Genomic DNA, 19,326 nt, shown 5'->3' on the forward strand with positions numbered 1-19,326 from the left:
AGGGAAGGAGGGCCCAGAAAGAAGGAACTGGCTGAGGTCACACAGGGAGGGGATGGCGGAGCCAAGGGCTTGAGCCATTTTGATATTCATATAGAAGTGGTGGCTTGGGTGGCACTTACTGCACTGGGTCCTGGGCTGAACAAGATGCAATGTGACACCAGGGTCCACCTGGGGGTTTCTGCAGGTGGCTTCCAAGGAGGAAGACCAAACTGAGTCAGTGGCTTCTGCATCAGGCCGTGTTGAGTTGGGGGGATCTGAGGGGCAAGGGGGCAGTCATCATCTTCCGGGATGTTAAGCTCACTTCTAATGAGGGAGCATCTTTGGGATTTCCGTCTCCTGCGCAACAGTGAAGGGAGCTTTGCTGCTATGACTTGGGTTTAACCTTTATGGATGCACTGCTCACACATCATTGAAGAATAATGACAGGTTTCTCCTTTACCAAAATGGACTTCATAAAATAAATTGTCCAGTAAATTTTTAACAGGGAACTCACAGAACTCGCAAGATAATTTCATCCTTATTTTTCTTTATTGCGCTTCTCGTTCTCTGAAAACATTTATTTTCTGCTTACTGCCTGTCTCCCCAGGTAGGATGTTCCCTCTAGACACGCAGGAGGGGCTCTGACTGCTTACCATGGATCCCCCCTGTGGGGAACAGTGCCTGGCACTTAGCAGGTGCCCAACAAATATTGGTTCAATGAGGAATCCTGCTGGCACAGGAAACGAAGCTCCTGAAAACTCACAGGTTCCAGGCCCTAAAAATGCCCGCAAATCTCCAATGCCAGGAAGGCAATGCAAATCTTTTCTTGAGTTCTATAATTGCTTTCATTTGGGGACCAAACTGGGAGCTTGGGACATATTTATCTGATCACTACATGAATAATGCACACTATTAGCAAATTAAATTACCACCTACTTTTGCAGAGCACAGGTTGAGCTGAATTATGATATCTACAAACAGTGCATGGGGAAGCCCTGACGCAAAGCACTTCAGAATGTGACTGTATTTGCAGTTGGGACTTTGAAAGGGGTGATTCTGGTAAAGCGAATCCCTTTGCATTGGCCCAATCCAAGCTGACTGGTGTCCTTATAAGAAGGGTACATTTAGACACACGGGGAGACGAGGAGGGATGCATGCAGACAGGCCATGTGAACACAGGGAGAAGGCGCTGTCTACAAGCCAAGGAGAGATGTCCAAAGAAACCAGACCTACTGACACCTGCCTCTTGGACTTTTAGCCCCCAAAACCATAGGGTGATACATTTGTCGTTTAAGCCACCCACTTTGTGGTACTTTGTTACAGCAGCCCTAGCAAACTAACACACAGAGGGAGCTCTGATTGGCTATCCCGGAGGTGTCCCAGGCATAGGGGCACATGGGGGATAGGACAAAGTCTATGCCCATGGGAATTTAAATAGAGGTAGCATTGGCATCTTCCTGTGGGCATAAGCTGGCATTGCCTTTGTAAACAGGGAATAATAAGTACATTTATCTCCCAGGACTATTTCTAAAGTTGTGGTGTGATGCTCCATGTCAAATGCTTAACACAGTGTCCAATGTAGCATGTGAATAATAAACACTAGCCCACACTTTTAATATAATACTTCAAGAGTGTTGAAGAAGCAGGTATCCAAGCTGTAGACGTGCCTAGACAAGTGTAGTGTGTGGTACATGCGCATATTTGCATGTGCGTGGTGGGCTCTGAGCAGACGCTCACAGGTGCTTGAGTGCTGATACGGGGGCACGTTTGTGGGGATGCATTCATGTCAGTGTGTCACACACGATAAAGTTCCTTAACTTTTTCAGTTGGCTCGTTCATTCATTCATTCATCCAAATTTCTTGCCCACACGTATATACACAATGCAGACAGACAAGGAAACCATGATAGAGGTAAAGAGGAGAATTAAGGGCGAATGGAGAAAGAGCATTTATGTCAGTTTGATGTATCAGGGAAGACTTCCTGGAGGAGGTGGCACTTGAGTTGACTCAGCCAAGGAAGATGAGTAAGGCCATTGCCTGGAGTTATATAGGGGAGAGAAATAGCAGTATGCACTCAAAACTACAAACAGTTTGGGCTGATCCCATTCCTTGGAACCCTTCTACCCGTGCTGGCCCCCCTCCATCCCTGTAGAAACCTCCAGAGTCCCATAATCACAGAACAGAGAGGAAACATGGATGTCAAGGAGCCATGGCTTTATTTTGTACAGACCAAGCATGCTGGGATCCCCATGCCTGAGGGATATGCCTCCTGCTGGGCCCCTCTTGCCTCTCAAGCACAGCCATGCTGGCTGGCTCTGGACTGAGGGTCCCTGGGGAGGTCTGGCTGGTCTCTCTCTCTCTCTCTCTCTCTCTCTCTCTCTCCCCAGTTATGGAGTCAGGAAGTCTTCGACGGCAGTACATCTCAGGAGGCTGTAAACAAACGCAGGTCAGAGTGGATCAATGGGTTGCAGGAGGTGTGTTTTGGGGGTGGAGGCCCTGGCGTCCCAAATCCCCAGGTGACACTCCTGCAGAGACACCACCCGTTCCCAGAGGAATGAAGGATCGTAGGCAGCAGAAGGGGAACGAGTGGAGACACACGTAGGTTACAGCTCCCAAAGGGCCAAATGTCCGAGCTCGGCACAAAATGACACTTCCCCGAGGGTGGGGATGTCTGGCACTCACATCAAACTCACAGTGTTACTTTGGGGGGTGGTATTATTTGCCCTGCCCTTGAGCTGTGGACACAGGTGCTTGGCCAGGTCACATCACTTGCCTGAGATCTCATGGCCAGTTACAAGGAAGACGTGAGCTTTGAGGGAGCTTGCTTGGTTCTGAATCTCCTAATACATTTGCCTTATGGGGGCCGGGGCTGTGTTGTTCAGTTCAAACCTCCAGCGTGGAGGATTTTTTTGGCAGGTGCTCTGTTATCACGGTGAGCACCGCTGGGAGGGAGAACTTGAGTTTAAAAAAAAAAATGGCAGAGACAAGATGTTCTGTGATGACTTCTGCTAAGAACTGTTCTCCTTATGGACGTGTGCCCTTTACTTGGCCTTTGAAACTGCTTTCTGTGTCCCCGAGAGCATAATAATGTAAATGAATATCACATCTCTTCCCGGTAATTGAGAGCAGAGAGAAGGCCATGTTAAGTCAAATTAATTTGCTCTGATACAGTCCAAGCCCATCTTCACAGAAGGGGCAATGGCTTTTTGATGGGCTGAGGGTGGCTCTCGAAGTAGCAGGTCTATGGAAGTGGAGGCCGGGTGGCTCGCTTGGGTCCAGGGGGCCTCTAGAAGGGGGGCTGGGGAGGGAGGCAAGGCCTGGAGCTGCTTCCAGTTCAGTGGCTAAGAGATGTCTGGAGGCCGCACGTTATTACCGGGCAGAGGGTTCGCCTTGTGTCTGGACCAGGAGGGAGGTGCTCACACGTCCTCCGCTGATGCCCAGCTTTCCCCTAACTGGCTTTGCCTTTCAGCCTGGAGCTGTGAACTGGAAATGCCCAGGGCCCCAAGGTTTGAAACATGCTCTGGGAGGACTTGTCAGGGGCCAGCCCTGCGTCAGGGCAAAGAGCACAAAACTGGAGGTCAAGGTAGGCTGGGTTGGCAGCAGACTCACTTTGTGGCGGGGAGGGGCTTTGATCTTGAGGTCTCCTTCATTTGTTTTACTGGGGAGGTTGGAGTTGGGGAGTTCCAACATCCCTTTAAGTGTAGATGGTTGTGATGTTGAGGGAGGCAACCTCTTTAAAGATCCAGCTCCGTCACAGAGGCTCTGCATTTACTCCTGTGCATGCTTAGAACATGTATTAGGGTCACCAGTGGGGATTCTGGAGTTTTTAATGCCAGTTCCACCTGGGTGACTTCGTACAAGTGGCTTGACCTCTTTGACTCAGTTTGCCAATGTGTGAAATGGGAATAAATCATACTAACCTCCTTTTGGGGGTGACAGTGGATCTTAACTCACCTGTTTGATATGTACACCCAACAAATGTAAGCCATTATGAGCAATGGATTCCTCTTCCTACCTTCAGTCTGGAGAAGTTCCAGGGTTAGCACTGGGGTAGGACAGAAGGCAGGGAGCAGCCCTACTTCTCCCATTGCTGCTCTGGGACCTTTGCCCTCGCTCCTTCCCCTTCCGCCAACCCCTACCTGGGGCCTCAGTTTCTCTCTGGATATTTAATGCAAGAGTTGGACTCCACTATTCCCAGAGCCCCTTCTACCCTGGCCTGAGCCTAGCTCACAAGATCTGCCGTCATTAATGTGAACAGAGCACCACCACGGCTCCTCCAGCTCCAGGTGGAATGGAGGCCTGGAGAGACAAGACAAGAGTGGGGAAACCGAAGACCCAGAACCTTCTTTAGCATTGCCCCACAGGACCCTCTGGCTTTCTGATGGGTCTGCATTTTAAAGTACTAAGGAGTCAGTACAGTGCTTTGGATGCAGCAACTCATTATTTCTGCAAAAATCTCTAAAGCCCGTCGTCTCTAGAGAAATCACTCACAGCGTGGAAGGCAGTGGCAGCGACAGGTTTTCTCCAGGCTGGCAGGCCTGGGCGGGCTATTTGGTGTTCACTCCCCCCAGAACAGCCCCCGCCCGTTGCTTTTTACCTGTACTGGCTCCTACTTCTGGAGGTATTTCTTCATTATGCTCTCCACATCCTCGTCTTTTGTCCCCACCCCCGGCTCTCTGTGCTCAGGGGACGTTCGCTCGCCACCATCACCCTCCAGCCGTGGCATCCTTGGTCGGCTCTTGATGCTGTCGGCGCTTTTGAAAGACACGATGGAGCTGGAGGAGGACGACGAGTCAGAGAGGTGAGCAGGGTCCTCCTTGGACTCCGGACTCTTTTTCAAAATGGTCTTGATCCCTGAGAAAACGTTCCGGTCAGCCTCCTCTGTCTCAAAGTGGATACGTGAACGCCGTGGACTGCCTGGACCCTCTTTGGCCGCTCTGGTCAAGGACACAGGAGTCTCAGGCCTCCGGATGGCCGGGAGGAAGTCATCGAAATCCACTTTGGTCTTGCGTTCGTAGTTGAGGCTTGGGACCTTCCAGGTGAATGGATCGCTGTCCAGGGATTCTCCCATTAGGTGGGCAAACTGGCGGTTCTGGAAGATGAGTGGCTCCTTCCCCAGGTCTGGACAGCCCGCATCATCGAGTGAGGACTCCAGGCAGCGCCTCCGAGGGCGCAGTGTGGGTGACAAGAGCGTGTCCCTGGCTGTGCTTGGGGAGCTCAGTTTTCTCCCCACGTTCTGCCCCGATTCGAAGAGGGACTCGCAGGAGCTGAACCGGGTCTTCAGCTTCTCAGGCAGCAGGGGGGTGCCCTCCGTGCCCTGGGAAGAGATGCATTTCAGGCTGGTGGACCGCAGGAGCCCGGCTGATGACGTCCCGCAGGCACCCTGGGGCTCCGGGGCTGCTGCCTTGGCCCCAGGCCCCAGCGAGAGGTCTCCGGCGTCGCTGCCCGCCCTGGCCCTCCGCAGCGTGGAAGCCCCAGTGGTCTGGTAAATGGGTAGAGTGGGCCAGTCCTCCAGGCCCAGTGGGGACCCCTGGCCCCTCTGAGCTCTCTTCCTCCGGAGACCCTCCACAAACTCCGACAGGGCTGCTGAGGGACTGGGCAGCTTTTCCCGGGATGCCGGGGATGCGTCTGCACTCCGAGAAGCCGGGGAAGAAGACCGCGCTCCCAATCTCTCCGTGGACTTTCTCTGCCCACCACGCTCGTCGCCGTCCCCCAGATGGTAGTACTTTTGCCGTCGGAGGCAGAGGGGAGAAACAGACTTGTCCCCCGAGGTCTGGCTCTGCACCGTCCGCTGCTCTGCTCAGGGCAGACACCGCCTGGGACCTCTCTGCATCCCCAGCTTCCTCGTTCATCCTGCGCCAGGAAGACACATGCATGCAGTCAGTGGAAACTGTGCAATGCATACAATCTGTGCAACTGGTGTGAGAGCTGCTCAGCATAGGCGCTAATACTATTTTTCTTTGGACACACCACCCCTACCACACTCTCAAATGAACAGAATCATGTAATGCGCAAATTCAAGCCATGTAAGTGATTTCTTGTTGCCTTCCGAAATGCAATTTCTGCCTATAATTAAACCCAGCTAAGCACATGTGAGTGGATTAAAACTGCAGTTAGGACAGGTGACTTGGATTTATGAGCCATCATACCTGACACGATAGGACCTGTCATCCCAGAACCTGCTGCAAAATAAGTGGTTTACTTCTTGAAGACTCGAGGGGGATTCGTGGGGGGCTATTTATTTATTTAGGGCCAAGCCCAGAGGAAGGTCCTACACCAAGCAGGGCTTCTGAGAGTCAGTGACCCAAATACGTCTCAGTGGGGGTGCTCCACAACACCCTTGATTATCTTATGAGGTGGAGGTAAAAAGCACAGTCCCCCCCAAAGGGAAAGATTTTCATAAAATAGACACGAAACCAAGTCTATACACAAGAGGACAGACGGTTTCTATTCCGGGACTATACCAGGCTTGGCTCTGATGCAGAGGCATTTTGTAGCAGCTGAGCCAAGAACACTCCCCCTCTGAAAAGTAGGAGCCTTGCAGCGAGGTGAAATTATAGACTATAAAATAAAGGGCATCTTTACAGGAGAGAGACCGGAGTCCATCAACCATTCCTTTAATAAATAAAACCCATTTGTCCTCCCCCTAAGAGAAATGACCCCCTTCTCATCCATGGTAAGGTTTTATAATTTATGAAAAAGCAAAAGGGGGATGAATGTCAGAGCTTTGGCATGGCGGACAAAGTCAGGGGCTGGAGCCTGATTATGGCCAAGGGCCATGTTCAGGCAGGTTTCTCATCATTATCCTGCTTCTCTACACTGTTGCTCCAACTGTAACAATGGGATTCAGCCCCCTTTACATAAGGGGTGTTGGGATTCTGGCACAAGACTCTGGGGAGGGCTTCTTGCTTGCTGTGGTATGATATCACCATTTCCACCTCAACCACACGGGACAGTTTAGAAGGAAAAGAGAGGACCACAATGACCCAAAGTGCTTTTTAATCTGTTCAGGGAGCCAAGCTGATGGTCCCTAGAGGGGATACCCAGATCGATAGGAAGGTACAGGCGGGATAAGGGATCAGGGTCCTTTCTAGGGACATGGGTAGGGACCTAGATAGACCTTGCCTTCCTGAGCTCCCAAAGCCAAAGCTTCAACCTTCCCATATGGCTCTCTCTTCTGGGGTTGGCAGGAGCCTCCCTGAACCTTGGCTTGTGGGAGGTCACCATGGCAATGATGCTCTGTTACAGAGTTCCATGAGTGACAGGCACAGGGCTGGCTGTGTTCAGCTGCTTCTCCTTCTTCCCTTGGTCAGCTAGGTGGAAGGTCAAAGTTATGGTCATGATGGGGGCGACCACAGGGTCAAGGTGGTGGTCTAGGTGAGCTACCTCTATCACCCACTCTCTTCCCCATCCTCCGGACTTCTCTGGCAGAGGCATGCTCCCCACACTCCTTTCCCAGCCTCCTGTCTTGAACAAGCCCATCCAGCTTCCAGTCTGCAAGAGATGCACGCAAGCATGGTGCTGACATGTGAAGTCACAGGAATGAAAGAAAAGCACTGGGGCACAATGGCTGGCACCTAGCTCCTCAAAGAATGGGGGCGAGATGAATAATTAAGAACCAATAACTAACAGTTGTGCATCATGGATCACAAACAGCTCATGGTGATCTTTAAGACTCCTAGGAATCGGGGATCCCTGGGTGGCGCAGTGGTTTGGCGCCTGCCTTTGGTCCAGGGTGCGATCCTGGAGACCCGGGATCGAATCCCACATCGGGCTCCCGGTGCATGGAGCCTGCTTCTCCCTCTGCCTATGTCTCTGCCTCTCTCTCTCTCTTTCTCTGTGACTATCATAAATAAATTAAAAAATTAAAAAAAAAAGACTCCTAGGAATCTCGAGCCTAATCCACAGCTGGACTCCATGAAAGCCTCAGTTCAAGCTCCAGGAGGGATGAGCAGAGGAGTGAGTCAGCAGGTGACCTGGCTGCTCATCGTTCCTGAGAAAGCTTGGTCCCCAAGTGCTAGGACGGCAGCCACACCATTTGCCAAGAGCATCTGCCTCCTTTCCCGTTTCTTGGCTGTCACCTTCCAGCTCTGTCACCACTGGACGTGGGCTGGAGTGCCCCCTTTATGAGGACCCGAAGGTGTGTGGTCAATATCATTGCCTTGGAGTCTCTCCCCGAGCACATGGCGAGACAGCCTTCTCGCTCTTTGCTTTATCTTTACTTTTTATTTTTATTTATTGATTTTTAAAAATAAACAGCTCAGAGCTGCCAGGAGCAATGGGCTACCACCAGAGCCAACAAAAGTCATTTCTGTCCTGCCTTGGCCCCAAAGGGAGGTGGGCATTGATGAATGTGTCTCAGGTGCTCAGGCCCATCCATCACCTGCCATGCGGGGATGGCGGGATTTAGGCTCCTGTCCCTGAGTCTCCTGGGGTGCTGATACCTCACTCACCCCAGCTCCCACCTTGAGCGCTGGCTGTGGGTGCCAGGACAGGGCATGGGAAGAGGGATGAAAGAGGAGTTAAGAGGAGGAAGGGGGGGAGAAGGAGGGAGGGGAAGAGGAGAAGGGGGAAAGGGGAGGAAGGAGGTGGAGAGAAGGAAAGGGGGAGGAGGAAGAAGGGAAGGAGGAGAAGAAGGGGAAGAGGGGAAAAGGGGGAGAAGGAGGAGGAAGGGAAGAAGAGGAGAAAGGGGAGGGAGGGGAGTAGGAAGAAGGGGAGGAGGAGGAGGAAGAGGGGGAAAGAAGGAAGAAGGAGGAGGCTTAAGAAGGAGGAGGAGGAAGGAAGGAAGAAGAAGTAGAAAAAAGCAAAAAGAGAGGAGTTGGGGAGCCCCCACCTGCCAGCCATTCTGTCAGGACTGTGCAGGCTCTCCTCCCCGCTCCCCCTGACTTGGCACAGAGCCCAGCTCACAGCAGCTGCTCAGTAAATGTTGTTGAACTGAATCAAGTCTACCTTGGAAATAGGTCTACCAGGAAGAGGACCTAGAAGGACAGGAGAAGGGGAGGAAGGGCAGAAGGAAGTGGGAAGCAGGCAAACAGGCAAGTGAGCAGCTGTGGTGAGAAGGGATGGGGGCTGGAGTGCACGGGGAGGAGGGGAAGGAGGAGGGTGTCTGAGGGCAAAGGTGGGGACAAGGGGTCCTGGGGAAGAGGTGCAGGCTGCAGGGGAGGATCTGCCCTCCTCATCTTTGACCCAAGGAGGGATGGGTTGGGGGGCACAGCAGGCCACCAGCAGCCCAGGAGCGGGGGCCTGGAGGCCCCAGGCTGGGAGAGCTGGTGTCCAGGCTGGGAGAGCTGGTGTTCAGGACCCCCGGCACAGGATCACTGGGACCGACCCATGGGGACGCCCAGATCCCCCAGACCTGACAGACCTGACTGCCTTCCCCAAGACCTGCCAGAAGCAGCACCTTCCTTAAGGGGTGCAAGCCAAGGTGTCCCAGCCTGGTGGTCACTGAGCTGCACCGAGGAGCCCAAGGGCCCAAGGGCCCAGTGTTCTGGGGGTGGGGTGGGGTGGGCTGGGTCCCGCTTTCCTGGAGTTGTCTGGTGTAGTCAGAGCCACAGCTGGTGGGCTCGTAGACCCCTGGGGTCTACCCCTCAGCTCGTAGACCCCTGGGGAGCTGGAGGGGAAGGAGGAGGGGATAGAAGGAGAGGGCAGTAGGAGACACAGGGAAGGGGAGGGCAGGGCAGCAGCAGAGAAAGAAAGGAGTGGTAGCTGAGGACTGTCTCCTGGATCTGCCATTCGGAAGTCCACCCACGTCACTGCGATGCCGGTGTCTATTTCCTGTCTGCATTTCCACTCAAAGTATGGAAGTTCCTTGCATCCACTCCTTTCTGTGTGCACACCGCAGGATTTAATGTGAATGCAGACACCCTCTTGCAGGCTTCAGGGGGAGGGTCCCAGTTCTGCTCTTTGAGGCAGGAAGGTCCTCTCCATTTCTTTTTTTTTTTTTAATTTTTTTTTTATTTATTTATGATAGTCACAGAGAGAGAGAGGCAGAGACACAGGCAGAGGGAGAAGCAGGCTCCATGCACCGGAAGCCCGATGTGGGATTCGATCCCGGGTCTCCAGGATCGCGCCCTGGGCCAAAGGCAGGCGCCAAACCGCTGCGCCACCCAGGGATCCCCTGTCCTCTCCATTTCTGAGGCGGCTTTGGATATTTCAAACCAGCCTGCTGTTTTCATCCACGGACCTGGGAAGACTCATTTTTTCCCCAGTTGTCCTTACTGGACAGCTTGGTTTAGATAGAACTCTCCTCCATCAGCATCGCATGATAGATGGATGACAGATAATCAAGATGTCGCTGTGCCTGCCTCCCAGAACCTTGGCCAGGGCGAGCGATAATGAATAGAAGTTTTTCTGAGTTCCTGGGAGACAGGTATGGACAAATGCTAGGCAGGGACATGCTGTTTCTCTAAGAGATTCCAGAAGCATCTTGGGAACTTCTGCTATCTGGCCTTTAGTCTATCAGAAGAGCAATAGCTCTCTAGAATACTTGCTGAAAGGAGCCAGCAGGCATCCCTGAGAATCTAGCCACAACACCAGGCTGGTCCCATAATTGAGTGGAGGGGGTAGTCAGTTGTCATTGAAACAGGCACCTTTAGGCTGGGCACCTACTGTGTGCCAGGCACTGTGCTGAGTGCCATGCCTACAAGAGAGACCAATCCGATGGGCCTCCTGCTCTCCCGGAGCTGCCAGCCAAGTTCATTTATAATCTTTATAGCAACTCCAGAGATAGGATTTATGACCTTCAAGCACAGCAAGGGGGTGGTGACCTCCCCAAGCACACATGAGTGGAAGTGACAGAGGTGGGGTTCCAATCCCAGGAGAGATGACCCCACGGCCAGTAGCACTGTCTTCTGTAAACTTCCTTTGAGCCCTGCGATGTGATACAGAATTAACAGTTTTTTCTATGTCACCTTGTCCAGATAACATTTGTCACTTGAGGCTTGGTTTGCTTCTGCCACTCACCAATCACATGGCCTGGGGACAGTCACCTATCTCTTAGCCTCAGTGTCCTCAGCTATGAAATGTGGGAAATCAGGTCAATGTTGCAATGTTGTGGAATTAAGGTCTCCAAGGGGCAGGGGTTTTGTCTGTCATATTCACTGCCCCATCCTCCAGTGCCAAGAACAGCATCCTAGCACACTGTAGCTGCTCCACAAACATGTGCTCAATTAATGAATGAAATGCCAGTGCCCTGGCACCTAATAGATACTTAATTACTATGTGTTGGATGAGTGAGTTAAGCTCTGGTGCCTACCACCTAGTAGGTGCCCAATTGATGTTTATTAAGTGAATTGATGAAGAAAAGAATATACATGAAAATGCTGTATTAGTGGCTTAACCTTCTGAAGGTTTATTAGGGAGATGAGGATATGAACATCCAGATGTACTGGAATTTGCATTTTCTAACCTCCTAGGCTAGGAAAATGGGCTTCAGAGGCAGACAGGTCCAGATTAAAATCATGGCTCTGTGCTGGCCCAGCCAGGTCTCGTGTAGAGCTGGAACTTGCTCAGCTGGAAGAGTGGGAATGATAATGCCCTATCTCACAGGGATCTGTGAGGCATCAGAGAGGACATATATGATCGGTATAGCCAGTTCCTGTGAGCGTTTTCCGGGTCTACCTCCACTTGCCCCCAGCATTCCATGCAAGGCAAAGAGTGGTACACTTCAACATGCATGTGTTACTTATTCGGTTCAAAATGCTGCTCTTAGTAAATGTATGTTTACAAATCTTAATGCTTGTTTGATTGTTTTTCTTTAATGGCCCTGCCCATCAGGGCTAGAGAAGGCCCCAGACTGAGGGCAGAGGTTCAAGAACAAGCAGTTGCTATATATGAGCCTGATCTGAGCAGCACAGAAGAAAGACAAGCATATCAAAGTGGTCTGTTGGGTGGCAGGATGAGCCAGCTGCCGAGACATGTGTCTCAGCAGGGTCCACACTCCTGTTCCTGCCAGGCTGTCCTGTGAATGCGGCTCCGGCATTTTACCACATTCCTAGACACTCCAGGAATATCAGGTGAAGAATGAAAAAGGACCTCTATATGCATGTGATTTGTATGCACGATCTCATTAGAATCAGAATCCTTGCCCCATCTTTCAGATGAGGAAATTGAGTCTCACTGGTGAGAAGCCATTTACTCAAGGTCACACTACTAAGTGGCAAAGCCTGGATTTGAACCCTGGTGAGCCAGATCTGAACCTCTTGCCTTTTCCTTCCATGACATCCTACACCCTCCAGGTAGAAAGCTGAGTGGAAACCTCAACTAGTTGAACTCATATCTACATGTTTATATATTTCAGTGTCCACTGAGACATAATGAACCAAAAAAGCGAGGTCCAAGTCAAGGAGAGATATGGGATTCACCAGCATTTGACATCATTACACAGCAAAAATAATTTCCAGGTCTGAGTCTGGGCAGATCCTGAGCCAACTGTAGCTATAGGAAACTGGATGCAGACTTAATGACGCCATGAATCATCCCCCGAGATGTGCTGTCACCCCCATTCTTCATCCACACCCTGAAATTCAAGAGGAAATTAAAAATGTATAGATGTTCTAATACGAGCGAGGCCTGGGATGGGAAACCAGATGTGCTTTTATACTGACCTGAAGGTTTTGTGACCAAGGCCAACACAACAGTGGATAATCTGTAATAAACATTGATATGGTGCCGGCAACCGTGCGAGATGTGGTAGGAACGTGAGACATTTATTAAGTCCCTATAGGGTGCAGCTGAATTCCCATAATCGCTACTGTAGCCTGTGCCTTTAGGCTTTGCAGAAACTCCTTGATTTTATCTTCACAATAGTCTTCTATTATAATCCACTATCGTAATCTTCCCATTTCACAAATGAGGCTCAGAAGGATATGCAACTTGCCATGTAATACATGGGAGAACATGGATTTAAGCCAAGGAGTCCAATTCCAGGATCCATGTCTCTTGGCTGCTCGCTCTCCTGCCCTTTACTGGCCTATTTTACAGATGAGGAAACCAAGACTGGGAGAGTCATGTAGGCTTGCTGAGGAAGTAGCAGAGCCAAGGGTCTCCTCTCTGTCTGACTGTATACAATGCTAGGCTGAGCTCACGGCAGCAGAGGACACCTTTCCTTCCTGGAGAGCACATGGTAGGAGTGGCAACCGGATAAACCCGCAAAGAAAGGTCAGTAGGACAAAAGTTCTGGGTAAATTGAGCCTCAGGGTAATTGCAGCAGGAGGTTGGCAAGGGAGAGAGGTGCCAGGGCCTGTGTACTTGGCCTTCTGGGGGACATTGGGGTTGAGTGAGGCTTTGGAAGGGGGTAGGATTTGGGCAAGGATATCAAGGAAGACATGCTAAGCACCAGAAAGGGATCACCATCCCTCCCCCCGCAACCCTGCCAAGTTATGAGCTTATTTAATCTGCAAAACCCTTGGCAAGCAAGAGCTGATCATCTAAATCTCACAGACAAGGAAACCAAGGATGAGAAAGGCTATCCAGTTGGAAGACTCAAAACAAGGAGAAAGCCATGGAGTAGGATAACCAAAGAAGCATGCTCAACTGCAATGAGCCTGGTTACTCCTGGAGGGAAGGTACAAAGACTTGAGACAGGAAACAGACTCTAAATATCCTATATTCTTGATATCTTGATCCTATATCCTATATTCTTCATGATGGTTTCTATGAGACAAGATAACTCCCAAGTCTTCCTTGCTGTTGATTCTGATCTTAAGTGGCTGCTGAGTCCTTGACACTGGGGCAAAAGCAATCCAGTGACCCGCCCTCAGTAGATGCCTGTCTGCCTACCTTCTGTGCACCAGGAGACTTTGCTTTGGCCTCACCCCTACATTCTACTTGGTCCCAGGTACTAGGACCAGCTATTTTTGAATGCAGTTGCCCATCAGAACCATCCCTGATACTCTATTAAAACACACCCATGCACGCGTGCGCGCACGCACACACACACACACACACACACACACACACATTTCAGTGTGATGAAGAGGAGATTAGGGGCTATTCTAGTTTCAAGAGAATAAAGGCTAACCAAAGATGGGAATAAAAAAGGGAAAACTGTGTGTGGGAAGAGAGGGGGTATATGGGTACCCCTTAATTTTTCTGTAATCCTTCTTAAAACTCCCCCCCCAAGAAATTCTAATAATTTTTTTAAGAAGAGAGATTAAAGAAACAGAACAACCAAATGCAATGAATATCTTTGATAGGATACAGTGATATAGACAGTTTTAGGATATTGGGGGTAATATAGATGTTGGGATCTTGGATGATCTTATTGGTTTGTTTCATTTTCTTAGATGGGAGAGTGCTGTAGTAGTTAGGAAATGTCCTTCTTAGGAGAAAGTTGGGTAAGTATTTGAAGGAGAACTGCCATGATGTTTTCAACTTACTTTCACATTGTTTAGCATTTAAAAAATGTGTTTAGATATGGATAGAAGTATAAAAGGAACTAAATGAAATGAAGAAATGAAGTGTATACACAAAACATTGGTCATTGTTAAATTAAGGTGGAGGCTAATAGAATGGATGGTGCCCAGATATTTCTGGAGTAGGAATATATAAGAAAAAAGAAGGTAGGAAGGACACAAAGAGAGGGTGAGTGATACTTACAGGTGATTTGGAGGAACCACTATTCTATGTTACAATAAAACCCACACACACAAAAAAGCAAAACAAACATCTTTCTTCATCCTTCAATGTTCAGACCAACTGTAGCCTTCTCCAGAAAGCCTTCCCTCATCTCCCAGGCTGGGTGAGGTGTCTCCTTTGGCTTCCACAGCCCCTGTGCTTCCCCATCGCTGTGGATTGCAATTGCTTGTTGACTTATTTATAACCCCTAACAAGATTATTATGAACTAGAATGGATTATTCTGCTACAAATCCCTGGTATCTAGAAAAGCATCTCAAGGAAAGTTCACTGATGGGAAAGAATGAAGGAATGGAGGTGTAGAGAGAGGGGGAGCATGTGGAAATGTAGAAAGAATGAACAAAAGGGCTCCATCTGACTCCTCTAGCTGGTTAATTCAGACCCCAGCAGCCCTACTTCTCAGCCAGCCAATCCCACTTCTCTGAGCTTAAAAACAATAGATTCTAAGCCAACTTCCGGCACACAATCTGGAGTGAATGCTTCATGTCTAAGCCCAAGCCAAAAGCTTTGTTTCATTGCTATAGAATTTCATCAACTTCTAGAATATCAGAATTGAAAGGGAGCTGAAACCCCAGCTAGCTTGAACTCCTCATTCTTTTTTCTCTTAAATATTTTATTCATTTATTCATGAGAGACACACAGAGAGAGAGAGGGAGAGAGAGAGAGAGAGAGAGAGGAGAGACACAGGCAGAGGGAGAAGCAAGCTCCATGCAGGGAACCTGACGTGGGACTCGATCCTGGGTCTCCAGGATCAGGCCCTGGGCTGAAGGCAGTGCTAAACTGCTGAGCCACCTGGGCTTCCCCGAACTCATTCTATACCTGGAAGGGAAGAGAATATCTCAGGTCATACCCTGATGACACAGTGAAAGTATTGGTTCTATTCCTCCTCCTCCTCTTCTTCTCTCTTCTTCTTCTTCTTCTTCTTCTTCTTCTTCTTCTTCTTCTTCAGAGAGGGAAGGGGGAGGGGCAGAGGGAGAGAGAGAGAATCCCAAGGAGACTCCCCACTGAGCACCGAGCCTGATGTTGGGCTCAATCTCACAGACCTGAGATCACAACCTGAGTCAAAATCAAGAGTCAGATTCTTAACTGACTGAACCACCCAGGCACTCCTATACTTCTTTACCTTCTGATACAATTTCCACAATGTTTTGAAATAACAAACTGGATATGTCAAGGGATTAAAATCTCTAGCTGGATTGGAGATTCAACTTGGGTTCAATATATTTAACAAATTTTCAATGCATTCCTTCACTTTTCACTGACATTGCCTCAGTGGAATGTGGTGCAATGGAAATAGTCATTAAAAAAACACAGACTTAATCAAAAAAGGACCCAGTTCCTCATGAAAATGTAGTTTCAAGTGGATGGAAATTATCCAGCCATCCAGCCAGCCACCCCTCCTTACATCCATCCAGAGTCGTTTACTGAATCCATGACCCCAGATGCCATCAATACGAAGATCAATATCCCTAGCAGTACAGAAGCTTACATTCTAACAGGGAAAGTAGATTCACCAAGTTTATGACTGGAAGGAAATTTGAATGAAATCTTCATATCCTCTTAGGCATGGAAATCAAAGAAGAAATGTTTACTTAGCAAAGAGAGTAAAAAGTCTAGCTCAGCATTCAGTTTCTGGCTGTGATAGATGAGCTTTTCTGGATATGATAAATTTGATTTTCCAGAGGGAATCTCCACTTAGAAAAACTAGAAAAGCTAAGTTTAAATTTACAGGCATTGGAGAGCACCAAAGCAGCCAGGACTTGAAGGGTCAAATTTTGGAAAGAGAGAAGTATGTTGAAGTGACCCCAGCACTATGGCATTTTACCTCTGGAGTTCTGTTTCTTTCTCTCTTCTTTCTTCTTTCTCTCTTATGAGAGACACACAGAGAGAGAGGCAGAGACATAAGCAGAGGGAGAAGCAGGCTCAGGAGCCTAATGCAGGACTCGATCCCAGGACCCCGGGATCATGACCTGAGCCAAAGGCAGATGCTCAACCACTGAGCCACCCAGGTGTCCCTGGAGTCATTTTCTGATCTTGAGGAACAACTAATCCAAGTTTATGACTGGAAGGAAATTTGAATGAAATCTTCATATCCTCTCAGGCATGGAAAGCAAAGAAGAAATGTTTACTTAGCAAAGGGAGTAAAAAGTCTGCACATGCAGATATCAAGACTTAAATATAAAGCTACATTAGCTAAGGCAATGGTAAATCAGCTCAAAGATGGACAAGTAGAAAAATGGAATAGAACAGGGTCTAGAATATATATAAAATCACTTGCTTTAATAGAAGAAGACATGGTTGTAAATGTGAAAAATATGATTCCTTTTAAAATACACAACAGGGCTAGTTGGATATTCATATGGCAATGAATCTCAACCTCTACCTCATACCATAAATATTAATTCCTGATGAATTGTATATCCAGATATAAAAGTTAAATCAATACAGTGTTTGTAAGAAAACATAGGGGGACATGTTCATAATTTGGAAGTAGGCAAATAAATTTTCAATGGGATAGGAAAAGAACCAACCATAAAAGAAAATATTCTATGCTTAGTTACATTAAAATTAAGAACTTTTTTTGTCAAAATAAACCAGAAGATGGTGAAAAAGGCATTGCATCAAATGAAGAGGATCCACATACTCAAGAAAGGACTTATATCTAGAATATATTAAGGACTCCTACAAATTAATAAAAAAGAGACAGCCCAAAAGAAAAAAAACATCATGGGCAAAAGACTTGATCAGACATTTCACCAAACAGGATATTCCAATAAGCATATAAACATATGAAAAGGTTTCTTTACAAGGAATATGCAAGTTAAAACCAAAAAGGTGACTCTATCAATATCTACCAGAATAGCTAACTTTAAAGAAAAATGACAAAATCAAGTGTTAGCGAAAAATGCAGAGTGACTGGAACCCCTATCCACAGCTGGTCGGAATATAAATTGGTACCACTGTCTTGACAATATTTACTAAAGTTGAAAATATACCTATGGCCCAGCAATTTTACTCCTGGGCATAAACCCAACAGAAATCTAAATACATGCAAGAAAAGATGTGCACAAGATGGCCCATAGTAGTGCCATCCATAATAGCGTTAAACTAGAAACAACTGAGGGGCACCTAAGTTAAGAGTCCAACTTATTTTTTGACTTAGGTCATGATCTCATGGGTCGTGATATGGAGCCCTGTGTTAGGCTTTGCATTCACTGAGCAAGTCCACTTGGAGATTCTCTCCCTCTGCCCCTGCCCCCACTTCCTTGCTCTCTCTCTCTCTCTCTCTCTCTGTCTCTCAAATAAATAAATAAATCTTTTTAAAAAACTGCTAGCAACAATCTAACTGCCTATTACTAACTGAATGAGTCATTATTATATATTCCTAAAAAGGAGCATTATAGACCAGGTTTTCTCAATGGCAGCATAACTGACATCTTGGACCAGATAATTCTTTGCAGCCAGTCCTATGCATTGCAGGATGTTTAGCAGCATCCTGGTCTTCTACAGTAGAATCTGTCTCTGTTATGATGACCAAAGATATCTCCAGACATTATCAGCTATCTGCTGGCAGAGGGGGCATGCAAAATTGTCCTCATTTGAGAACCACAGTAATAGACTATAGAGCAAAGAAGTCAAGGGAATTAGCCCTACATGTAACAATGTGAGTTACTCATAATATTAAAAGGGGAGCCTGGGTGATGCAGTCGGTTAACATCTGATTCTGGTTTAGCTCAGGTCATGATCTCAGCCCTATGTCCAGCTCTAATTTCAGCTTGGAGTCTGCTTGAGAATCTCTCTCTCTCCCTCTGCCCCTCCTACTCGTGTTCTCTTTCTAAAATAATATATATATATATATATATATATATATATATATATATATATTTTAAAAACCACCTAACGTTAAAAGAAAGTAGCCAGATGCCAAAGAGTACTACCAGATACTTCCTCTTACACAGAATTTTTAAAAATCAGTCATATCTAATTCATAGTGTTAGAAGTCAGGATGGTGGTTACCTTTGAGGGAGGATGAGGTCATGAATTGAACAGGTGCAAGAAGGTTTTAGGGGCACCTGCAATGATCTGGTTTTGATTTGGGTAGTAATTACATAGGTAGGACCCATTTTTAAAAATTTCATAAAGATGTACTTTCCAGAATGTGTATTACTTTTTTAAAAAAAGATTTTATTTATTTATTTATTTATTTATTTATTTATTTATTTATTTATTTATTTATGAGAGACACAGAGAGAGAGGCAGAGACATAGGCAGAGGGAGAAGCAGACTCCCTGCAGAGAGCCTGATGAGAGACTCGATTCCAGTACCCTGGAATCACAACCTGAGCCAAAGGCAGATGCTCAACCACTGAGCCACCCAGGTGCCCCCAGGATGTATATTTCAATAATAGTTCTACTTCACAAAAATAGAGCTCAGTCAGAGAACCACAAGTTCTAAAAAATGTTCTGGACCATCAACGTTTAATCCAAATGGTTTTTACATAAACTTGCAGCTAAATTAGATGAGCCTCAAAATTCCTGAGACAACCACAGATCTACCATCCAAGACCTGGAGTTTTAGATAGAAAACAGCCCTCCTTCCCATGGGAACCCATCCAAGAGTCATGTTGGCTTCAGAGATGAATCCTGGACAGAGCCAGATTTCTGTTTCTATTTGCTCAGGCTGTGGGTCCACTGGTAAATGTATCTGCACTG

The 19,326-nt window shown here is 47.8% G+C and overlaps 1 protein-coding gene across 1 annotated transcript in view; it reads right to left on the reverse strand.

The window, feature by feature from the left end:
- Positions 1 to 2,178: 2,178 nt before the first annotated feature.
- Positions 2,179 to 19,326, reverse strand: part of MYO18B (myosin XVIIIB) — a 256,494-nt gene continuing 239,346 nt past the window's right edge. The window contains 3 exon segments of the mRNA XM_055323213.1: positions 2,179 to 2,409; positions 4,577 to 5,771; positions 5,773 to 5,832. Coding sequence (XP_055179188.1) covers positions 4,589 to 5,771; positions 5,773 to 5,832 — 1,243 coding nt within the window. The 3' untranslated portion in view covers positions 2,179 to 2,409; positions 4,577 to 4,588.

Source organism: Nyctereutes procyonoides, unplaced genomic scaffold (assembly GCF_905146905.1).
Source record: "Nyctereutes procyonoides isolate TBG_1078 unplaced genomic scaffold, NYPRO_anot_genome, whole genome shotgun sequence".
Lineage (NCBI taxonomy): Eukaryota > Metazoa > Chordata > Mammalia > Carnivora > Canidae > Nyctereutes > Nyctereutes procyonoides.